This window comes from Brachyistius frenatus, unplaced genomic scaffold (genome assembly GCF_029030835.1).
Source record: "Brachyistius frenatus isolate BFR_SWC_R1_liver_20210118 unplaced genomic scaffold, ASM2903083v1 Contig_364, whole genome shotgun sequence".
Lineage (NCBI taxonomy): Eukaryota > Metazoa > Chordata > Actinopteri > Embiotocidae > Brachyistius > Brachyistius frenatus.
This window is the reverse complement of record NW_027210963.1, coordinates 235001-252500: the sequence shown is the minus strand read 5'-3', so window position 1 is coordinate 252500 and position 17500 is coordinate 235001. Positions and strand designations below refer to the sequence as shown.

The window sequence follows — 17500 nt, the reverse complement described above, 5'->3', positions numbered from 1 at the left end:
GGCTCAAGCTGCTGGCAATGCTGACAATCTTCTTCACCTGGGGAGAGGTTGTAGCAGCAGAGGTCTCACCTCACGGTCGGGGGGGCAGAGGGCGGTTCAGGTGGTTTAGGACCCTCAGTCATCAGGAGTGTGTCTACGTCCTCCTCGTCCTCCAGACAATAACTTAATCTTAACAAATTAGAAAGACCGAACTGAACGACACTGACGGAGAACAAACCCTCAGTGACAAGCAGACAAAACAAAGGAAATACACGTTAGAGATACAGTTTACCTACAACTTCATATCTGTCTTCAAAATAAACTAAATAAACACTGCTCTTCGCCTCAGTCTCTTATTGTGAAGGCCAGCTGTTCCCCAGACCAGCAGGAAGGTGACTCTTAAAATGGATGAATACAAGTTAAAGATAACAAAATGTAAATATAAAATGAGCTAAAAGTGTGAAGTGTGTCTGTCCTGCTGGTGACTGGTCACTAAGATAACTGGTGACATCATCAGGGTTGTTTTCTCAGACCTGTCTGAGGAGGATCTATAACTCACCTACTGGACCAGCTGATGTTCAGACTGTCCAACCTGTGTCAGTCTTTAATGTTGTAGTTCCTGATCCTGCTGGTTCTGCCCGGTGCTGCAGGTCTGCTGGTCCTGGTTCTGTTTGATGGTGTTTTAGCCGGGTCCCTCTTCTGCTGGACCTCAGCTGAGGGCTGACTGTGAACCAGACCGGGACCGTGCACCGTAATCTGGACTCCAGAACCAGCAGACTGGGACAGGTCCTTCCTGCTCAGCTCACCTTCACCTGCAGGACAGACAGGACACGGCTCTCTTCAACAGCTTTAACAAGGTTTACATCCACATCTGTGGGAGTCAGAGTGGTTCAGGGGTCGGAGGACAACTGTCCTGAGGTCTGCTGAATCAAATTCTGAGATTCTGTTTGGAAATCATGGACGCTGCATTCTCCAGGTTAAAGAGGAGAGGGACCATCCAGCTTGTTATCAGCTCAGTTCTAAAGCCAGCATCTGTGATGGTACAGGATGCATTAGTGCACATGGCATGGGTAGCTTGAACATCTGGAAGGAAAAGGAAGGTCTTGTTTATTTCAGCAGAACATTTTAACATCCCAAGTTTCTCTTTGACCGCATCACTTACATGAACAAGGAAAGAACACAGAAACACAGTTTGTCCTTGTTTAACCCTCAATAGAAGATTCACATCAAGATTTAACTTTCCTAAACTTTGCTCTGTTCCCTCTGCAGTAGTTTAAACAGTTGCTTTAATATCTATTAAACCCTCTGACCTGCTGACCACAGTTTATTATCAGTTCCAGTCAAACATTGTGACAGTTTATCTGGTTTCACAACTGCTGAATGGTGTGATGCTGATCACGGCGTCTCAGCCTGACCGGGTTGAGAAACTGTTCTCTGGAAGGCCGACAGACGTTGAGCAACAGATCATCAGTGGATCTGTCCTTGACTGTGTCTACTGGGCCGACAGGTTGTGTATTCACATGAAGTGACAAACTTTGTGTTTGTGAGGATGGCAAAGAGTCTGCAGCAGACTGGAGGAGTCTCTGACAAGGCGGACAACAAAAGGACCAAGAGCAGCCTGGTGGACTGAGACCTGGCAGGTTGTAGTAATACAAACTGTGACATGCTCACAGACTGGATATAAAACCACAGACTGGATATAAAACCACAGACTGGATATAAAACCACAGACTGGATATAAAACTACAGACTGGATATAAAACCACAGACTGGATATAAAACTACAGACTGGATATAAAACCACAGACTGGATATAAAACTACAGACTGGATATAAAACTACAGACTGGATATAAAACCACAGACTGGATATAAAACTACAGACTGGATATAAAACCACAGACTGGAAATAAAACCACAGACTTGATATAAAACACAGACTGGATATAAAACTACAGACTGGATATAAAACCACAGACTGGATATAAAACTACAGACTGGATATAAAACACAGACTGGATATAAAACCACAGACTGGATATAAAACCACAGACTGGATATAAAACCACAGACTGGATATAAAACTACAGACTGGATATAAAACCACAGACTGGATATAAAACTACAGACTGGATATAAAACTACACAGACTGGATATAAAACCACAGACTGGATATAAAACCACAGACTGGATATAAAACTACAGACTGGATATAAAACCACAGACTGGATATAAAACCACAGACTGGATATAAAACACAGACTGGATATAAAACACAGACTGGATATAAAACCACAGACTGGATATAAAACTACAGACTGGATATAAAACCACTGGATATAAAACACAGACTGGATATAAAACCACAGACTGGATGGATATAAAACACACAGACTGGATATAAAACCACAGACTGGACAGACTGGATATAAAACCACAGACTGGATATAAAACTACAGACTGGATATAAACCACAGACTGGATATAAAACTAAAGACTGGATATAAAACCACAGACTGGATATAAAACCACAGACTGGATATAAAACTACAGACTGGATATAAAACCACAGACTGGATATATAAAACCACAGACTGGATATAAAACCACTGGATATAAAACCACAGACTGGATATAAAACTACAGACTAGATATAAAACACAGACTGGATATAAAACTACAGACTGGATATAAAACTACAGACTGGATATAAAACCACAGACTGGATATAAAACTACAGACTGGATATAAAACCACAGACTGGATATAAAACTACAGACTGGATATAAAACACAGACTGGATATAAAACCACAGACTGGATATAAAACCACAGACTGGATATTAAACTACAGACTGGATACAAAACACAGACTGGATATAAAACTACAGACTGGATACAAAACACAGGCTGGATATAAAACACAGGCTGGATATAAACCACAGACTGGATATAAAACTACAGACTGGATATAAAACACAGACTGGATATAGAACTACAGACTGGATATAAAACCACAGACTGGATATAAAACTACAGACTGGATATAAAACCACAGACTGGATATAAAACTACAGACTGGATATAAAACACAGACTGGATATAAAACACAGGCTGGATATAAAACCACAGACTGGATATAAAACACATACTGGCTATAAAACTACAGACTGGATATAAAACGCAGGCTGGATATAAAACCACAGACTGAATATAAAACTACAGACTGGCTATAAAACTACAGACTGTATATAAAACAGACTGAATACAGAACTACAGACTGGATCTAAAACCACAGACTGGATACAAAACCCAGATTGGATATAAAACTACAGACTGGATATAAAACCACAGACTGGATATAAAACCACAGACTGGATATAAAACTACAGACTGGATATAAAACCACAGACTGGATATAAAACTACAGACTGGATATAAAACACAGACTGGATATAAAACTACAGACTGGATATAAAACTACAGACTGGATATAAAACCACAGACTAGATATAAAACTACAGACTGGATATAAAACTACAGACTGGATATAAAACACAGACTGGATATAAAACACAGACTGGATATAAAACTATAGACTGGATATAAAGCCACAGACTGGATATAAAACCACAGACTGATACAAAACCACAGACTAGATATAAAACTACAGACTGGATATAAAACTACAGACTGGATATAAAACCACAGACTGGATATAAAACTACAGACTTGATATAAAACACAGACTGGATATAAAACTACAGACTGGATATAAAACCACAGACTGGATATAAAACACAGACTGGATATAAAACTACAGACTGGATATAAAACCACAGACTGGATATAAAACACAGACTGGATATAAAACTACAGACTGGATATAAAACTACAGACTGGATATAAAACCACAGACTGGATATAAAACTACAGACTGGATATACAGTGGGTACGGAAAGTATTCAGACCCCTTTAAATGTTTCACTCTTTGTTTCATTGCAGCCATTTGCTAAAATCAAAAAAGTTCATTTTATTTCTCATTATTGCTCAGTATTGAGTAGAAGCACCCTTTTGAGCTAGTACAGCCATGAGTCTTCTTGGGAATGATGCAACAAGCTTTTCACACCTGAATTTGGGGATCCTCTGCCATTCTTCCTTGCAGATCCTCTCCAGTTCCGTCAGGTTGGATGGTGAACGTTGGTGGACAGACATTTTCAGGTCTCTCCAGAGATGCTCCATTGGGTTTAGGTCAGGGCTCTGGCTAGGCCAGTCAAGAATGGTCACAGAGTTGTTCCGAAGCCACTCCTTTGTTATTTTAGCTGTGTGCTTCGGGTCATTGTCTTGTTGGAAGGTGAACCTTCAGCCCAGTCTGAGGTCCAGAGCACTCTGGAAGAGGTTTTCTTCCAGGATATCTCTGTACTTGGCCGCATTCATCTTTCCTTCAATTGCAACCAGTCGTCCTGTCCCTGCAGCTGAAAAACACCCCCATAGCATGATGCTGCCACCACCATGTTTCACTGTTGGGATTGTATTGGGCAGGTGATGAGCAGTGCCTGGTTTTCTCCACACATACCGCTTAGAATTAACGCCAAAAAGTTCAATCTTGGTCTCATCAGACCAGAGAATCTTATTTCTCATAGTCTGGGAGTCCTTCATGTGTTTTTTGTCAAACTCTATGCGGGCTTTCATATGTCTTGCACTGAGGAGAGGCTTCCGTCGGGCCACTCTGCCATAAAGCCCCGACTGGTGGAGGGCTGCAGTGATAGTTGACTTTGTGGAACTTTCTACCATCTCCCTACTGCATCTCTGGAGCTCAGCCACAGTGATCTTTGGGTTCTTCTTTACCTCTCTCACCAAGGCTCTTCTCCCACGATTGCTCAGTTTGGCTGGACGGCCAGGTCTAGGAAGAGTTCTGGTCGTCCCAAACTTCTTCCATTTAAGGATTATGGAGGCCACTGTGCTCTTAGGAACCTTGAGTGCTGCAGAAATTATTTTGTAACCTTGGCCAGATCTGTGCCTTGCCACAATTCTGTCTCTGAGCTCCTTGGACAGTTCCTTCGACCTCATGATTCTCATTTGCTCTGACATGCACTGTGAGCTGTAAGGTCTTATATAGACAGGTGTGTGCCTTTCCTAATCAAGTCCAATCAGTTTAATTAAACACAGCTGGACTCCAATGAAGGAGTAGAACCATCTCAAGGAGGATCAGAAGAAATGGACAGCATGTGAGTTAAATATGAGTGTCACAGCAAAGGGTCTGAATACTTATGACCATGTGATATTTCAGTTTTTCCTTTTTAATAAATTTGCACAAATTTCTACAATTCTGTTTTTTTTCTGTCAAAATGGGGTGCTGAGTGTACATTAATGAGAAATAAAATGAACTTTTTTGATTTTAGCAAATGGCTGCAATGAAACAAAGAGTGAAAAATGTAAAGGGGTCTGAATACTTTCCGTACCCACTGTAAAACGACAGACTGGATATAAAACGACAGACTGGATATAATACACAGACTGGATATAAAACTACAGACTAGATATAAAACCACAGACTGGATATAAAAGAGTTCATAGCTTCAGGTCTGTAAAATGGTTCTGATCCAGAAGTGTCTTCAGCTGCAATACCAGCGAGTGCCACTAGAGGTCGGCTCCAAAAAGCCTCCGGCTCCATGGACTCCCATTCAACTTCTCTCATCAAATCCAAAGTGAATAAAATGTGTCCATCAGTTATCTCGGTGTTGTTAGCTGAAGTCACTCCTTCTTCTTAGTTTTCTGGAGGTCCATCTGAAAATAATCCCTCATTCATTAGAAAAGAAGATTCAAGAAGACCTGTTTTTGGGGGCGTGTCTGTTTGATTGACAGGCCTGCGGTGCAGTCAGGTTACAGCTATCGGTGGGCGGGACGTAGTATCCTCAGGTTTCCGATCAGATCGGTCAGATCCACCTCTGGCTCCTCCCCCAGCTCCTCCAAATATGGTCACTTCCTGCTCCAAACCGCTCCGAACTAGCAAAGATGGTGACGGACAGAATCTGAACTGGAGGATTCATAACGTTCACAAACCAACGATGACATCACTGATGGATGATGACATCACTGATGGATGATGGTTGATGACATCACTGATGGATGATACTTGGACATGCTACTGTCATCACAGCAGGTGCATGAAGTCACTCAGCTACAGGGGGAGAAAATGTGACTGTTTCCATGGACATGGAGCATATTTGAAAACTGAAAGAAAATGGTGGATTCATCTTCAGTCAGTTCTCCTCCGGAGCTGTGAAACATGACCTGCAGATATCAGGAATACTTTTAAAACATGTCTCTTTACTTTAGTCTTCAACCAGCTAATCCTGAAGCTCTCCTAAACTTTGAACCACTGCACCTTTAAAATGGATATTGTTCTATTTTATATTTTAACTGTAGTTGTGTTTAATTTTATGCATTTCATTTCTTTCTTTTTTAAAATATTTTTAAATGTTCCTTTATATATATGAAACACTGCATGTCATTTTCTTGCTGGGACAACTTTCAGCTGCATTTCTGAAAGGTGTTATACAAATAAAGTTTATTATCATTATTATTATTATGATCTGAAGCACAGACTTCTGAATGGTTCAGTATGTTGCAGCACTGACACCAGTCCTTTATAGTGTGATATGTGCTGACTGTGCACTTGATCTTTTTATCGGAGCATTAGCATGTTGATATTATATTGATGTAGCTGAGTGGAGGTTGGATGAGTAATTCATTACACTGACAGTAAGCTGACAGCAGGCACCTGTTGGTGAGCTTGAACCTAGCGTGTAGCGTGTAGTGTGTAGCGTGTAGCGTGTTGCTGTGTACATGTGGAGCGGCGTGCTTCTATCTGAGTCGGTGTGGTTACCTTCTGAAAACACAGACAGACCGAGTCCGTGGTCCAGTTTGTCCCACAGCTCCTTTAAAGAGCGCAGAGACTCGTCTGATGACAGGTGAGGCCGGGACACACCTGAGTGGAGCTGTGACGGAGGAGGACGGGTCTCTTTGTACTCAGAGCTCTGAAGAAGAACAGAGGAAGAGTCATCTTTAAAATATTTTACTGACAGGCCAGTGAACAGTCTGGAATCAGACAGACATAAACACGTATTATTATTATTATTATCACAGTTTATCAGTCCAAACTTAATGAATGTGGAGACTAAAATGTTTCAGAAAGATGGTTTTGAACCAGCAGACGTTCATTCAGTGAACTCAGCAGCTGAACTTTGTAATAATTTCATGTGATACTGAAGGTTGTCACCTTTGACCTCTCCGTGACGTCGTTCCCCTGAGAGTCGGCAGGTCCTTCAGTCGGAGGAGCTCGACTGTTGGTTCCTGGGAGGAGACGAGTCCTCTGCTTCAGAGCGTACTGCAGCTCCTGTCAGTCAATAATAATAATCATAATTATAATTATAATTTTAAACTACATTTGTATAGCCCCATTCAGACAAGAAATGCAGATCAAAGTGCTTCACAGCGAGAAAATGACATGCAGTGTTTCACATATAAAGGAACATTTAAAAATATAGAAAAGAAATAAAATACATCAAATGAACACAAATAGTTAAAATATAAAATAAAGCAATATTATACGGACTGCTGCACCCTCAGTGCAGGAACGAGCACTACCACAGGTCCTTCGTCCCGACGGCTGTCACACTGTTCAACACCAGCCTAAAATAATGGAGCTGTATGTCAGAACACCTGACACATTTCTTCATCCCAAATTGTATTTATTGATTTTTTTTGTGTGTGTATAGTTTGTGTGTGTGTATTCATTCATTGGTCTTAATTTTTCTAAAACATTCTTTATTTTATATAATAGCTACTATTTGTATATTATTATTTTTTATTTTATTACATACGTATTTGTAATTTTTGCTTATTGTGTGCACCTTTTCTTTTTCTCTTTTTCTCCTCACTGTGTTTCTATGCTGCTGTGATGACTAAATTTCCCCACTGTGGGATTAATAAAGTCTTATTTTATCTTATCCTATCTTAATATGCAATGTAAACACATTAGTGGGTCCACAGCGCCCTCTGGCGGCATGACAGAGAATCAAACAGCAGTTTCAGTCTGAGTGCCCCCTGAGGTGAGGTGGATTTTATTTTAGATGGATATAATATCTATTTCACTTAATGACCTATGATAATAAAATGTTAAAGACTAGCACCACTGTCTCACCTTACTTTCATCTTTCCTGAGATGTTGAATCCACCTGTGTCTGTAAGATTCAACAGTTTAACTGCATGTCAGGACAAAAAACACAAAGTCCAAGAAGTCTCTGTGGACCGATGTTCTCAAATAGATGATGTAAACCAGGTTCCCTGCATGTAAAGGACTGAACTGTCCGCTCATCATGTGTCTAACAGTGTCTCTACAGAGCAGCATGGTGGGGTGAGATGTTTCAGGGAGATGATGACTGCAGAGGAACGGAGACCTGACCAGTGAGATACCTGTGAGGTGAGCTGATACTGCAGCTGCTGCAGGACAGACAGACGGTCAGCTGGGTCTCCTGCTGGGTCTCCTGCTGTCTCTGTGGTGTCCCTCTCTGGCTCCACTGATTCTGTTGGAAATACAAAGAACTGAAGGTACTTTCAAGTTGTTAATTATGCTCCCTCCTGTCCTCTGTCTTCCATCCTGAGGACCCAGGAAGTGCTCGAGGTCCTCCGTCATTAAGGATGTTAAAATTCGGAGGCAGGAGAAGTCTCACAGAGGACTCAGCTGATGTGTTGCAGCAGCAGAAGGATCAGTCAGGGTGTTACTGTAGTATTCATGATGTTGTAGATTAGATCAACTCCAGGTGGAAACAGCACCAACGGTAGTTCTATAGTGACTCATATGTTTCATAATATAAACATAATACATGTGGGAATTATAAATAATAAAATATATTCTCCTATAACTTTGTCTATTTCTTCTTTGTGAGCCAAAATCTTGACATTTGTTATTTCCCTTTCTTGGAACCTGTTGGCTCGTTGTGACTGTGATGTACAGAACAGTCTTGGTTATCATGAGGCGACAGTGTTCAGTATTCATCCAGCAACAAGGGATTTTAATCTGTTAATTCTGATGTAATTTATTCTCCACATGTGATAGATGATCCCTGCAGATCCGACAGTTGAAATGTAACATCATGAGTTGTTTGCTGTCTCCTCAAAATGATGCTGCAGGAAGTGACTGTCACACATCCTCAGTGGGAGGAGCAAGGACCAAAGGAAGAGACGAACACATGAAGTGAAGGAGTCTTCCTGACGTCTGACCGGGACAAACACTGCTAACACACTCTGTGGCCACCAGAGGCACACTGGGAGAACATGGCGTCCCAGTCTTCACAAGTAAACAGCACAAACAACTTTACATGTCTGCAGGTTCACCACAAACACACCTTCCAGTCTCAATATGTTTGAGTGTGCGCCTGTTTCACTCCTTTATTTTGATATGCAGAGATAATTCTAGATGATGAGCAGAACTGAATGAATGAAGAAGTTTCTGTTTCGGTCTGTTTGCATGTTTTCTGGACAGTTTGTTCATTTAGCGGCAAAAGAGGGAAATCCTTCGTAAAAGACTGATGTGTCATCGATTTGGCCAAACAGTGGAGTTCTGTTACAACCACACATGAAGTATATCATTCTGTGGATGGAGAGAAGACCGTATTTATAAATATGCATTTTTTTTAAAATGTCTATGTGAGGCTGCTTCAGTTTAATTTCATACATGTGCTTCTTTCTGCAGAACGTCTTCAGTGCCTGAAGCAAGAAATGGTTCTGGAGTACGACGACTGCTGCAGAGCTGAGCTTTACATGTTGAATGACTCAGTCCATGTTAAACTGTGATATATTGTTTGAAACCACCACATGTATTTTCATGTTGCTCTGACCTGAGGTTCAGTGATGATGGACTGCTGCTTCCTGGCTGGAATATCAGAGCACCACATTTTCCTGCAATTCTGGAAGTTTCCAAAGTGTCTCTGAATTTAAACATCATTTTGTTAAATCAAATCCTGGTTGAACTGGTACTGAATGAGCGTCCGCTGACAGCAGCGTCTGCTCTGATCTGTGAGGTGCTGAGTGTGTCTCCGTACCCTGCAGTCCTGTGGTGATCTGTGCCCGGAGGCGGTTGCCCATCTCTATCAGCTGCTGCTTCTCTCTGCTCAGACGGGCGATGCAGGACGCTGCCTGCTTCAGTCTGCTGCGCAGGAGAGGAGGGCTGCTTTTACCCCGACGGACATCTCCGAACACAGCAGCAGACGTCGGAGCTGAAACCTGCTGCTGCAAATACAGCTTCTCCTCCTGCAGCCGCCGCACCAGAGCACTCTGACAGGAAAGAAGAGGAGAGGAAACAGGTTCAGGTCGCCACCGGGATGCAACACAGGTACACCGATCTTCATTCAGTACCTGGTCCAGGATGGTGGCGGGAGCAGGGGTGTCGGCAGGGTCACCCGGACGCAGACCACCTGTGGATCATCACCACATAGCAGGACAAAGTTCACACAGAAAGTCCTTTTACATCACTAACGGACAGAAATAACATCTTAAACAAGATAAAGGTTTCAGTTATCAGGTGAAAATATAATCAAATGAATATCTGTTGGAGAGCAGCAGCCAGGTTTTACCAGCTTGACACTTCTTGACAGTTTAAGTTAAATTAAAATGACCTTAAAAGTTAGATGAAAGTTAAAGCTGCGTCTTCTGTTACACGACAATAGGAGTTATATATATATGGGAGTGTTTGATGGGTAATGTTTTTACAAAATAATTCAAAATATTTCATAGGAAACTCTTGTTTGTTCTGTGTTTAAGTGCATTGTTTGTATTTGTCGGTCTCCACTCTGATGCTCCTTCCTGTTCCTGATGGGGAACTAGACTATAACTACTCACTCTGTAATGTGCAGTAAGATCATGTTAGAATATGGAACTACGTGAATGAAACCTTCAGAGGACCTTGGTTCTCTCTGTGTTTGTGGTGTGAGACTGTACAGGTCAGCTCCTCTGCAGGTCTGTCTGTGGCTGCAGCCAGGTGAGACACACCTGTAGCTCCTCCTAGCTGCCCCTCCAGGTGCCTGCTGCATGACACCTCCTGGTCCACAGGCTGAGTGCAGTCTGGGGAGGATTTCACCAAGATATGTTAGACAGGACTGTTGTGTTAGGTCAGTTTGAACTTTAACAAACTTCAGTGACACTGGCTGACCAATGTTTCCATGGTAACAATCAGTGACCTGCTAACCACTTGGGTCAATTGAAAAAAAGGTGGAAAAAGGCGAAAGCAAAAGCTGCTGACCACACCTGTTTTGGAGAAGATGTCAGCGGGGGGTCGGGGGGCCACCTGAGTGTTAGCTGAAGGCCTGACGGAGGATGCTGGATGCTGAGCCGACGGAGGAGAAGAGGTCTGAGGATCAACCTGAGGACGGAGACAGCTGAGACCCTCCATGTCCTTCCTCATCTGGGTGACCACAGCACGCAGGACGCTGTTCTGCTGCTGCAGACGGTGGATCTCCTCTGATGACAGAGAATCTACGTCTGGTGGGACACCCTGAGTTCATGGAGACACAACGATGTACTTAATGTTTATAGATCAGGTGACTTTACATCATATGTCCTTTACATCATATATCCTGGCATGTCTTTACATGCACATTTACAGGGAGATCTACTGAAGATATGTGGCCCACCCTTATGCACTAAATGGTCAAATTGTAAATAGTGTCAGAGGACATCAGAGTGGTGCAGCTCCTTCAATGATGTGTGATATGTGTGAAGTGTGATGTGTACAGTGTGTGAAGTGTGTGAAGTGTGATGTGTGATATGTGTTAAATGTGTCATGTGTGAAGTGTGTGAAGTGTGACGTGTGAAGTGTGATGTGTGAAGTGTGTGATGTGTGAAATGTGTGATGTGTGAAGTGTGTGAAGTGTGATGTGTGTGAAGTGTAACGTGTGAAGTGTGTGAAGTGTGTGATGTGTAAAATGTGTGATGTGTGAAGTGTGAGAAGTGTGATGTGTGTGAAGTGTAACGTGTGAAGTGTGATGTGTGAAGTGTGTGATGTGTAAAATGTGTGAAGTGTGATGTGTGAGATGTGTGAAGTGTGTGAATGGTTGAAGTGTGTGATGTGTGTGATGTTTGTGAAGTGTGTGAATGGTTGAAGTGTGTGAATGGCTGAAGTGTGTGATGTGTGTGATGTGTGTGAAGTGTGTGAAGTGTGTCATGTGTGTGAAGTGTGTGAAGTGTGTGATGTCTGTGATGTGTATGATGTGTGATGTGTGAAGTGTGTGAATGTTTGAAGTGTGTGAATGGTTGAAGTGAGTGATGTGTGTGAAGTGTGTGAATGGTTGAAGTGTGTGATGTGTGTGAAGTGTGTGATGTGTGTGAAGTGTGTGATGTGTGTGAAGTGTGTGAAGTGTGTGATGTGTGGGGTGTGTGATGTGTGTGAAGTGTGTGATGTGTGTGAAGTGTGTGAATGGTTGAAGTGTGTGAAGTGTGTGGAGTGTGTGAAGTTTGTGAGTGTGTGCAGTGTGTGAAGTGTGTGATGTGTGTGAAGTGTGTGAATGGTTGAAGTGTGTGAAGTGTGTCATGTGTGTGTGAAGTGTGTGAAGTGTGTGAAGTGTGTGAATGGTTGAAGTGTGTGAATGGTTGAAGTGTGTGAGTGTGTGCAGTGTGTGAAGTGTGTGATGTGTGTGAAGTGTGTGCAGTGTGTGAAGTGTGTGATGTGTGTGAAGTGTGTGAGTGTGTGCAGTGCGTGAAGTGTGTGATGTGTGTGAAGTGGTGATGTGTGTGAAGTGTGTGCAGTGTGTGATGTGTGTGCAGTGTGTGAAGTGTGTGATGTGTGTGATGTGTGTGAAGTGTGTGCATGTTTGAAGTGTGTGACGTGTGTGGAGTGTGTGATGTGTGTGAAGTGTGAAATGTGTGTAAAGTGTGAAGTGTGTGATGTGTGTAAAGTGTGTGATGTGTGTGAAGTGTGTGAATGGTTGAAGTGTGTGATGTGTGTGATGTTTGTGAAGTGTGTGAATGGTTGAAGTGTGTGAATGGCTGAAGTGTGTGATGTGTGTGAAGTGTGTCATGTGTGTGAAGTGTGTGAAGTGTGTGATGTCTGTGATGTGTATGATGTGTGATGTGTGAAGTGTGTGAATGTTTGAAGTGTGTGAATGGTTGAAGTGAGTGATGTGTGTGAAGTGTGTGAATGGTTGAAGTGTGTGATGTGTGTGAAGTGTGTGATGTGTGTGAAGTGTGTGATGTGTGTGAAGTGTGTGAAGTGTGTGATGTGTGGGGTGTGTGATGTGTGTGAAGTGTGTGATGTGTGTGAAGTGTGTGAATGGTTGAAGTGTGTGAAGTGTGTGGAGTGTGTGAAGTTTGTGAGTGTGTGCAGTGTGTGAAGTGTGTGATGTGTGTGAAGTGTGTGAATGGTTGAAGTGTGTGAAGTGTGTCATGTGTGTGAAGTGTGTGAAGTGTGTGAATGGTTGAAGTGTGTGAATGGTTGAAGTGTGTGAGTGTGTGCAGTGTGTGAAGTGTGTGATGTGTGTGAAGTGTGTGCAGTGTGTGAAGTGTGTGATGTGTGTGAAGTGTGTGAGTGTGTGCAGTGCGTGAAGTGTGTGATGTGTGTGAAGTGTGTGATGTGTGTGAAGTGTGTGCAGTGTGTGATGTGTGTGCAGTGTGTGAAGTGTGTGATGTGTGTGATGTGTGTGAAGTGTGTGCATGTTTGAAGTGTGTGACGTGTGTGGAGTGTGTGATGTGTGTGAAGTGTGTGAAGTGTGTGAAGTGTGTGAATGGTTAAAGTGTGTGAAGTGTGAGAAGTGTGTGAAGTGTGTGAATGGTTGAAGTGTGTGATGTGTGTGAAGTGTGTGAATGGTGGAAGTGTGTGAAGTGTGTGATGTGTGTGAAGTGTGTGAATGTGTGCAGTGTGTGATGTGTGTGCAGTGTGTGAAGTGTGTGATGTGTGTGAAGTGTGTGCAGTGTGTGAAGTGTGTGAAGTGTGTGATGTGTGTGCAGTGTGTGCAGTGTGTGATGTGTGTGATGTGTGTGATGTGTGTGAAGTGTGTGAATGTTTGAAGTGTGTGAAGTGTGTGGAGTGTGTGATGTGTGTGAAGTGTGTGAAGTGTGTGAATGGTTGAAGTGTGTGAAGTGTGTGATGTGTGTGAAATGTGTGAATGGTGGAAGTGTGTGAAGTGTGTGAATGTGTGCAGTGTGTGAAGTGTGTGATGTGTGTGCAGTGTGTGAGGTGTGTGAGTGTGTGCAGTGTGTGAAGTGTGTGATGTGTGTGAAGTGTGTGCAGTGTGAAGTGTGTGAAGTGTGTGCCGTGTGTGAAGTGTGTGATGTGTGTGAAGTGTGTGAGTGTATGCAGTGTGTGAAGTGTGTGATGTGTGTGAAGTGTGTGATGTGTGTGAAGTGTGTGAATAGCTGAAGTGTGTGAAGTGTGTGGAGTGTGTGAATAGTTGAAGTGTGTGAAGTGTGTGGAGTGTGTGATGTGTGTGAAGTGTGTGAATCGTTGAAGTGTGTGATGTGTGTGAAGTGTGTGAATGGTGGAAGTGTGTGAAGTGTGTGATGTGTGTGAAGCATGTGCAGTGTGTGAAGTGTGTGAAGTGTGTGATGTGTGTGAAGTGTGTGAGTGTGTGCAGTGTGTGAATGGTTGAAGTGTGTGAATGGTTGAAGTGTGTGAAGTGTCTGAAGTGTGTGAATGGTTGAAGTGTGTGGAGTGTGTGATGTGTGTGAAGGGTTGAAGTGTGTGAAGTGTGTGAATGGTGGAAGTGTGTGAATGTGTGCAGTGTGTGCAGTGTGTGAAGTGTGTGATGTGTGTGCAGTGTGTGAAGTGTGTGAATGGTTAAAGTGTGTGAAGTGTGAGAAGTGTGTGAAGTGTGTGAATGGTTGAAGTGTGTGATGTGTGTGAAGTGTGTGAATGGTGGAAGTGTGTGAAGTGTGTGATGTGTGTGAAGTGTGTGAATGTGTGCAGTGTGTGATGTGTGTGCAGTGTGTGCAGTGTGTGATGTGTGTGAAGTGTGTGATGTGTGTGCAGTGTGTGATGTGTGTGAAGTGTGTGAGTGTGTGCAGTGTGTGATGTGTGTGAAGTGTGTGATGTGTGTGCAGTGTGTGAAGTGTGTGAGTGTGTGAAGTGTGTGAAGTGTGTGATGTGTGTGCAGTGTGAAGTGTGTGATGTGTGTGATGTGTGTGCAGTGTGTGAAGTGTGTGAATGGTTAAAGTGTGTGAAGTGTGAGAAGTGTGTGAAGTGTGTGAATGGTTGAAATGTGTGAAGTGTGTGAATGGTGGAAGTGTGTGAGGTGTGTGATGTGTGTGAAGTGTGTGAATGTGTGCAGTGTGTGAAGTGTGTGATGTGTGTGCAGTGTGTGAAGTGTGCAGTGTGTGCAGTGTGTGATGTGTGTGAAGTGTGTGATGTGTGTGCAGTGTGTGATGTGTGTGAAGTGTGTGAGTGTGTGAAGTGTGTGATGTGTGTGAAGTGTGTGCAGTGTGAAGTGTGTGATGTGTGTGAAGTGTGTGATGTCTGTGAAGTGTGTGAATGGTTGAAGTGTGTGAAGTGTGTGATGTGTGTGAATGGTAGAAGTGTGTGAAGTGTGTGATGTGTGTGAAGTGTGTGAATGTGTGCAGTGTGTGAAGTGTGTGCAGTGTGTGCAATGTGTGCAGTGTGTGATGTGTGTGAAGTGTGTGAGTGTGTGCAGTGTGTGATGTGTGTGAAGTGTGTGATGTGTGTGAAGTGTGTGAGTGTGTGCAGTGTGTGAAGTGTGTGATGTGTGTGCAGTGTGAAGTGTGTGATGTGTGTGATGTGTGTGCAGTGTGTGAAGTGTGTGAAGTGTGTGAATGGTTAAAGTGTGTGAAGTGTGAGAAGTGTGTGAAGTGTGTGAATGGTTGAAATGTGTGATGTGTGTGAAGTGTGTGAATGGTGGAAGTGTGTGAGGTGTGTGATGTGTGTGAAGTGTGTGAATGTGTGCAGTGTGTGAAGTGTGTGATGTGTGTGCAGTGTGTGCAGTGTGTGATGTGTGTGAAGTGTGTGAGTGTGTGCAGTGTGTGAAGTGTGTGATGTGTGTGAAGTGTGTGCAGTGTGAAGTGTGTGATGTGTGTGAAGTGTGTGATGTCTGTGAAGTGTGTGAATGGTTGAAGTGTGTGAAGTGTGTGATGTGTGTGAATGGTAGAAGTGTGTGAAGTGTGTGAATGTGTGCAGTGTGTGAAGTGTGTGCAGTGTGTGCAATGTGTGCAGTGTGTGATGTGTGTGAAGTGTGTGCGGTGTGTGAAGTGTGTGATGTGTGTGAAGTGTGTGCAGTGTGTGAAGTGTGTGATGTGTGTGAAGTGTGTGAGTGTATGCACTGTGTGCAGTGTGTGAGGTGTGTGATGTGTGTGAAGTGTGTGAAGTGTGAGATGTGTGTGAAGTGTGTGGAGTGTGTGATGTGTGTGAAGTGTGTGAAGTGTGTGAAGTGTGTGAATGGTTGAAGTGTGAGAAGTGTGTGAAGTGTGTGAATGGTTGAAGTGTGTGAAGTGTGTGATGTGTGTGAAGTGTGTGAAGTGTGTGAATGGTGGAAGTGTGTGAAGTGTGTCATGTGTGTGAAGTGTGTGAATGTGTGCAGTGTGTGATGTGTGTGCAGTGTGTGCAATGTGTGAAGTGTGTGATGTGTGTGAAGTGTGTGATGTGTGTGAAGTGTGTGAGTGTGTGCAGTGTGTGCAGTGTGTGCAGTGTGTGCAGTGTGTGAGTGTATGCAGTGTGTGATGTGTGCAGTGTGTGCAGTGTGCAGTGTGTGCAGTGTGTGCAGTGTGTGAGTGTGTGCAGTGTGTGATGTGTGTGAAGTGTGTGAAGTGTGTGATGTGTGTGAAGTGTGTGCAGTGTGTGATGTGTGTGAAGTGTGTGTGTGCAGTGTGTGAAGTGTGTGTGTGTGTGTGCAGTGTGCGCAGTGTGTGCAGTGTGTGTGTGTGTGTGCAATGTGTGTAGTGTGTGCAGTGTGTGAAGTGTGTGAGTGTTCTGTGTGAGCTGCAGCTGGTCAGGTAACAGAACCTCAGCATGTTGCATCACTTGTTGTCAGTCCTGCGGTTCTTCTGCTCTGGGAACATTTCTGGGTGTCGTGTGTCACGGTGACATTTGAGCATGCATGTGAGTCTCTGAACGATCCGATCACTCTCTGTCCACTCTGTGACATTAAGTCAAGCATACAGGATGAGCTTCTCATGATATTTAATAACACGACAAACTGGGATGATGATGATGATACTCATGATAAATGAAAGGTACAAAATTAGTAGTCTGCAGATGTGAGATATGTCCTCTGTATATGGTGTCTGTTCTCACTGTAACAAGGTGCATCAGATGCAACATTGTTTACAATATTATATATTTTTGACAGGTCACACACATGTTGGGACATTCTCCTAGAAAGATGAGCCCAATGGTTTTAGGAGAAATAATACCATGCCTTGTTATATTGAGTCTGATCCCAGGATTTATCTTCCATGGTTTAGAATCACGACCACTGACTGTATAGAAGGTCATTACATGGACATGACTGAGGTACGTCAGG

At 43.1% G+C, this 17500-nt stretch overlaps 1 protein-coding gene across 3 annotated transcripts in view; it reads right to left on the bottom strand.

The window, feature by feature from the left end:
* Positions 1 to 17500, bottom strand: part of ccdc57 (coiled-coil domain containing 57) — a 33442-nt gene that overhangs the window by 195 nt on the left and 15747 nt on the right. For 2 of the 3 annotated variants that reach the window (XM_069724199.1, XM_069724197.1), the window contains exons 13-21: positions 11286 to 11532; positions 10944 to 11102; positions 10398 to 10456; positions 10085 to 10316; positions 8457 to 8566; positions 7261 to 7377; positions 6868 to 7018; positions 539 to 791; positions 1 to 168 (exon numbers count right to left, since the gene is read on the bottom strand). The exon at positions 1 to 168 is cut by the window's left edge and continues 195 nt beyond it. In XM_069724199.1, coding sequence (XP_069580300.1) covers positions 577 to 791; positions 6868 to 7018; positions 7261 to 7377; positions 8457 to 8566; positions 10085 to 10316; positions 10398 to 10456; positions 10944 to 11102; positions 11286 to 11532 — 1290 coding nt within the window. In that variant the 3' untranslated portion in view covers positions 1 to 168; positions 539 to 576. The remainder of the gene's footprint in view (positions 169 to 538; positions 792 to 6867; positions 7019 to 7260; positions 7378 to 8456; positions 8567 to 10084; positions 10317 to 10397; positions 10457 to 10943; positions 11103 to 11285; positions 11533 to 17500) is intronic. The other variant, XM_069724200.1, reaches the window with a different exon arrangement.